Raw genomic sequence first — 6,000 nt, 5'->3', positions numbered from 1 at the left:
TTCTCCCTGCCTCTCTGTCCTGACCATAATTCACTGCTTTCTGACGTGGTCATAACAAGGTCAGGGCTCCTGAGCAAAAGCTGACAAGTGCCCACATAAAACAGCCGCGGCGGTGCCAGAGGATGATTTATTACAAAGCAGTGGGATTTTTTTTTATTTTGGGCTTGTTTTCCAATCTGTCAGACCTGCTCACAGAGATGTGATGGGTCAGTTCATAGGCGATGGGCACCTTTACTTTGACCGTGTCTATTCTGTTTTCTTTCTTTCTTGGAAAACACACTGGAGTTTAGTAGATGTTGTGTTAAAACAACCCACAAAAAACACTTTTTTCCTCTCCTCTTCCTACTGAATCATTGGGGGTTGCTGTGGTGTGACACGGGGCCCTAGTTGCTTAAAATGGGCCTGTTTTAGTGCTGGAGAAGGTCATTTGAGGCACAATCCTGCCGCGGGTGGATTAACAGGGAAGGCGTCTAGCCAGCGCCCGCTGTTCTAGTTTGTCACAGGCCAGCGGCTGATTTCATACCTGTGTTTTATTTGGAATAACTCCACGTTGCAGGATATTTTTTTACCCCACTCCATTTTCCCTTATGCCCTATTTAGCTGCATACGACATGGATTGTTTCCCCAAAAATCAGCCCTCCAAAACCGAGTTGCACGTTTCAAGGATGGAAAGCGAGTTTCCTCTGCCGAAAGAAAAGCATGGAGACACTGCGCTGTAATGGCTGTTGCTTCTCTCCAAGCCAGCAAGCGGCGGGGGTGAAGTCCAGTTTTAACTCGCTTGCTGTTCCTGCCGAACGGGCAGTAGCTTTCAGCTGAGCAGCCAAAAGCTGCTGTCAATTGGGCAGCAGCTGTTAAAGGGCTAAAACTGTTGCCTTTTACCTAGAGCAGCCGGGGAGCAATCTGCCATGACTCTGGAAAAAATCTTTTCTTTCTACATCAGGCTTTCCGGAAACAATTTTGGGGAAAAATATAGTCATTTGTCTCAGCTTCTTGGGTCAATTGTTACTGAATATTGGCTATGGCCTTTCAATCCTTGAAGGCAAAACGGGCAAAAGAGGATAAGATCCCCAGGGGCAATTCATGCCTCCAACACCAGAGAAAATGTAGGACCTGTCTTCGGGCGCAGACGATAGAAAAGGCTGCCCAGGGTATATTACCGGGAAAGGCGTTGAAAACTGGATGGTATAGCCTGGCTTGGCCAAATGGTGGTTGTGGGAGTAAGGGGAGGGCTGAAGACCACCTCTCATGAGTGACTAATGTCCCAAGAGGAGGGGGTTATATCTCACAAGCTACAACTACAACTGAGCACCTGAACCAGAAACATCTGGGAGAACATCTGCCCCCACGGCCCATCAATTGTGTCACGGCATGAAACACGGCCAGTGTGACATCCGTTGCGTTTCAGACACGGTCTTTTCTAATCGGTGCCTCCCTACCCCCTGGCTTTTTCCGTGGGTTTTCATCCCATTCCCCTCCACGTGTAATGCATTCCCCGGCTGCAGCGTGAGGGGCCGCAGCGACCCAGAAGAAAGCTAACTGAAAACCGCAGCACGGACCTGTCCCCACAGCCCTCCAGGGACTCCAGTGACAAAACAGCACCTTGATCCCCTCTCAACCACTATCGGCACCGCACAAATGCTGTCGGGAGCACAGCGTGCCCCCTCCGTCTTTCATCCCGGTTCCCTTCGCTGCAGCTTGGGACGGCAGCAAATTAAAGGCTTTTCGGAGATTGTCAGGGTATGACTGTGTCCCTTTATAACCGGATTGGACCCGGCGCTGTACAGCTCCATCCTGCAATGCTAGGGGAGAGGTCTGGTCCCCAAATCAATAGGGAAGGCCGCAAGGCAGGGCCCCTCCAACGCTGCCACGGCTTGCTGCAGAGATCATTTATCCTGCCTCTGCTTTCCCGTCAGCAATCCCAGAAGCAGCCCCTGCTGAGATGGGCGAGCAGCAGCAGACGAAGTCCATTTAGTTTCTCTTATTTCCATTTAGCAGGTGTCAATGGGGAGAGGGAAAGCTGCCGGCCCCCGCCGCCCACCCGAGCTGTGCGGGTCCCCGTGGGTTTGCTTGCAGGGCGCCGAGCTAAATCGTTGCAGCCTTCCTGCCTTTCCAGAGCAAACAAAGAGATGTTGGGGAGGCCGAGCCAGTCTGGAAAGGGGCTAGAGGACGTAGAAGTCGCCGCTGTTGGATAAGTCGGTGTACTGGTGGAGCGCCAGCGCCGGGATCGGGGCCACGGGGGGCTCCGGCCTGCTCCCGTTCTGCACCCTCCGCGCCTCGGGCCTGCCCGGTCTGCAGAGGCGAGTCTCCCATTTGGAGTCAGCCGCCGGGCGGCTCTTGCTGAGTTTACCATCCTCGTCACTGCAGGTCACGCAGCACCGGCAGGCCAGGAAGGGCTTGCTCTGCTGCATGGCCTTCGAGCGGGGAGCCCAGGCTGCACCCCGCGGCGCGGCGGTGGCTTCCCGGGGCTCTTTCGAGCGGTTCCTGCGCCGCTGGAGGTGATCCAGGCTGATGTCCGACTGCGAGGAGCAGCTCTCGTTCCAGCCCGTGCTGTCGCTCAGGCTGCGGAGGGGCAGGGCGAGGCGCAAGGCTTTCCAAAACTTGGAGCCGGACCGCTTGGATTTGTCCCCCTTCCAGGGGACGAAGGAGACGGACTCCTTCAGCTGCAGGATGCTGGGGTGGGTGCGTTGCAGCGGGCGGTACTCCACCACGATGAGCTTGGTGGAGATGGCGTTCTGGCACAGGAGGCCCAGCTTGAACTCCAGCAGGCTGATGCTCTTCTCCGTCAAGTAGTCGGGGCTCAGCACCACGATCATCCTCCGGCTTCGCTGGATGAAGTTGAAGACGGCGTCGATGGTATCTGGAGGAGCAGGGAGAGAAGAGAGCCGCGTGAAGCCGTATCCCCACCCCCAGGCGGGCACTGCCTTTTGCCCCTGGAGAAGAGAGAAACGCATTAGAGAAGCCCAGAAAACTTCCACCGCAATAAGGGAAGTGTGGCTAGCTTGTTCAATTAGCACTGACATCGCCTTTTGTATCGAGAGAGCAGCGCAAAGCAATCGGGGACTCAACCCCCACGGCCTGTTTTCCAGAGGTTTGCGACTCCTCAAGGCTAGCCCCTCGGAAAATCCCCTGCACCTTCTCCTGTGTCGAACAGCCAGGAAGTTAGCACTCGAAATGAAGTGAAAAGGTTGCCCCTTAGCGCCTGGGTGCCTCAGTCCTTCCTTCTGTAAAATGGGCTTTATGACACTAGTACCCTACAGGTGGGCTTCTTAGGGTTCATTCATATTGCATGGGGTCTTTGCATGGGAAGATGATGAATGAGGGTTTGCTTTTTTTTAATTCCCCTGTGCAATACTGAAGGCCCTCTGTCCAACTTAGCAAAGACAAGAGACACCAAGCATATTAGGGGGTTGCCAAAGGTTTGTAATTAATGGCTGTGCAATGTACGGGATGGGAATTAACAGGGCTACACCACTTAACAAATTAATTCACCCTCATTAACACAATTACCAGGAAAGCCTAATGAACACAGAAGGGCTGTCCACTTCGTGTGAGTGATGGCCCCTGGCACGAGGGAGCTGAGGACAGCATGCGACCAACAGCGTCCGACCAAGGCAGGGATTGCTGGAGGTCATGTTTTAATCAGCTCAGGGAGAAGAAAACCCCTTTTTGCAGGGGGATCTCATAAAGGACTTTGCACGCTGGGGCAACCCCGGCGGTTTCTTCCTCCCCTCCCCTTCAGGCCCCGAAGGCCTTGGGGCAGCCGCATTGAGGGAGAAGGCAGTACGGCTGCAACTTGCTGCTCTGTAACAGCTTTTGCAACGTGCACATCTGCCCTCCTCTATTTGGGATTTGCATCTGGCTTGCTGTTATAGGTGTGGGCCCTGCAAGGTGGCACCAGGGGTGTTGGGGTGCACGGAGGTAGGCTGGATGGAAATCCAGGGGTCTGCCTGCCATAACAGTGCTGTGTTTCGGGAAAGTCTGAGCCCTGAAACGCGCTCTGCTGTGGTTACTCTCCTACGACAAGGCAGGGTAGACATGCACCGTGCAGAAGAACGAAATCAGAAATGCATAAGCTTCCATGAGCTTCATTTGATCAGATGCTGGGAGAGGACACACACCAAAGAGCATCAGGCAGTGCTGATGCCGGTCTGAGCTTGCATCGCAGCTTAAGTGCTTGCCTTTGAGAAGATGCTCGTGTCCTGCTGTGGAGGCCTCTTCTTTTCTCCAGCAGCAGAGAACTTGGTTTTAGATGATGGTGACAATAATAATACGCAAGACGTAGGTAGCAGCTTGTGTCTCACCTGCCCTTTTATTGGTATGGGGGATTTCTACTGACGATGTCTCATCACACAGACTGAGGAGCATTCAGTGACACTGAATGGCAGCAGGTGTAAAAATCAGTTAAAAGAAATATTTCCTCCAGCAATGCATGGTTAAGCTCTGGAATTGCTGATGCATATTTCTCATCAGCATCTCATGAATGCAAACTATTAAGCCAGGGATGTATGGCATCAAGAAATCTGAGCAAAACCTCGTTCAAGTTAGGAACAAAGTTTCCCTGGAATCGTTGCAGAATTTAAAGCCTTATCCCAATTGCCACCATGAAGATGTGCAGACACGTGTATCTTGGTAGCTCTGTTGGTCTGAGACAAAAAGAAATGCAAAAATCTAGAATTCTTGGCTCATAAATACCTCTTATAATTATTACTGTTTTTTTAGTTTTTGCTCAGTTGGTCTAATAAAAGGTACCATCTCTGAATGGAGAGTTCTAGATTTTTGCTTTTCAAATATTAAGCCAAGAACTCAGGATTTGAAGAACAGATTTTACACAAACAGTCATTTCAGCAGGTTTGCACGTCCATATTTATATTATCATTTAAAGAGCTGGTTGGGAGTTTTGGGGGTTTTTTTTAACTAAACGGTTGTTTTGGGGATTTTTTTGTAGGAAAACTGGTCCATTGAAACAAACTGTTCCTAGGAAAAGATCAGTCTAGACAAATTTCCCATTTGAAAAAATGTTGGGGGGAACAAAAAACACTTTTGCAATTGTCTAGCTATCCCATTTCACAGGAAGCTGGACTGTATCAGCAAGCCCCATCACCTCTTACCAAGGACAACATCACATCACCCCTTTCATAAACCGATTGAAGCTCTGACCGGAAACTAGGCAGGTTTCAGCATCTTTTTTTAAAAGCAGTTATTTTTTTTCAAAGCAAAATTGTTTTTCCTTTTTGAAATGTAAATTAATTTGCAATAAAACTTAGAACTAATAATAAAAAAAAAAGATGAAAATGTTTTCACTTTGATTTCAAAGGAATGGAAAATGCCTCTATGGCCCCAATCTTACTATTTGGTTTTTGCAAACGTTTATTCTGGTTAGCAAAAATGCTGGTTTCCATTTTTTTATCCCTACTTAGGAGGCTGGGGGAGATGTTCAGTTCTCCCTCCTTCTCTGCTCCATTCTTGCTTCACTGGGATTGCTTTTCTGACTTTTGTCCAGTAAAGGATTGACCTTTGCTGCACCAAGGGGACCGCAGGAAGGAAAGTATACTAGTAATACGCCTGTAATGAGGGACCTGCTCTTGGTCTCTTGCAGATTTTGGTACCTACTCAGATTCCCGTGTCTGCTGCACAGCACCCCAGTTATAACCGAAGAATGACATTGAAAAGCCGTCCCTTTGCATTAGCTTGTTACGATGGGATTAGGGGAAGCATCGCATAATTAGCTTGATTGTGGTCCACATTGATTGCGTCCTTTCCAGTTTGGACAAAGACCTCCCCCTGCATGACTCTGAGCAATTCACTTAGTCTCCTGGGGCCTAAACCATCATTTATAATGGAATAATAATGCTTCCTCTTGCTTTGTTCCTGCCTTTTCAGGCTGAAGTCTCTCTGAGGTCGGGATTGTCTTCCCCTGCATTTCTACTCCCAAGGAGGTGTCCAGACTACGTATCCTAACGACTTACAGGAGACTGACGGGCGGTACCTAGGGTTGGGCCT

The 6,000-nt window shown here is 50.1% G+C and overlaps 1 protein-coding gene across 1 annotated transcript in view; it reads right to left on the bottom strand.

Annotated features, from left to right (window-relative positions):
• Nucleotides 1–1,938: 1,938 nt before the first annotated feature.
• Nucleotides 1,939–6,000, bottom strand: part of IL1RAP (interleukin 1 receptor accessory protein) — a 53,582-nt gene continuing 49,520 nt past the window's right edge. The window contains exon 11 of the mRNA XM_019532913.1: nt 1,939–2,857. Coding sequence (XP_019388458.1) covers nt 2,160–2,857 — 698 coding nt within the window. The 3' untranslated portion in view covers nt 1,939–2,159. The remainder of the gene's footprint in view (nt 2,858–6,000) is intronic.

Source organism: Crocodylus porosus, unplaced genomic scaffold (assembly GCF_001723895.1).
Source record: "Crocodylus porosus isolate Cpor-Errol unplaced genomic scaffold, CroPor_comp1, whole genome shotgun sequence".
Lineage (NCBI taxonomy): Eukaryota > Metazoa > Chordata > Crocodylia > Crocodylidae > Crocodylus > Crocodylus porosus.
Note: the sequence above shows the minus strand (reverse complement) of the source record. Positions and strands in the feature narration are given on the sequence as shown.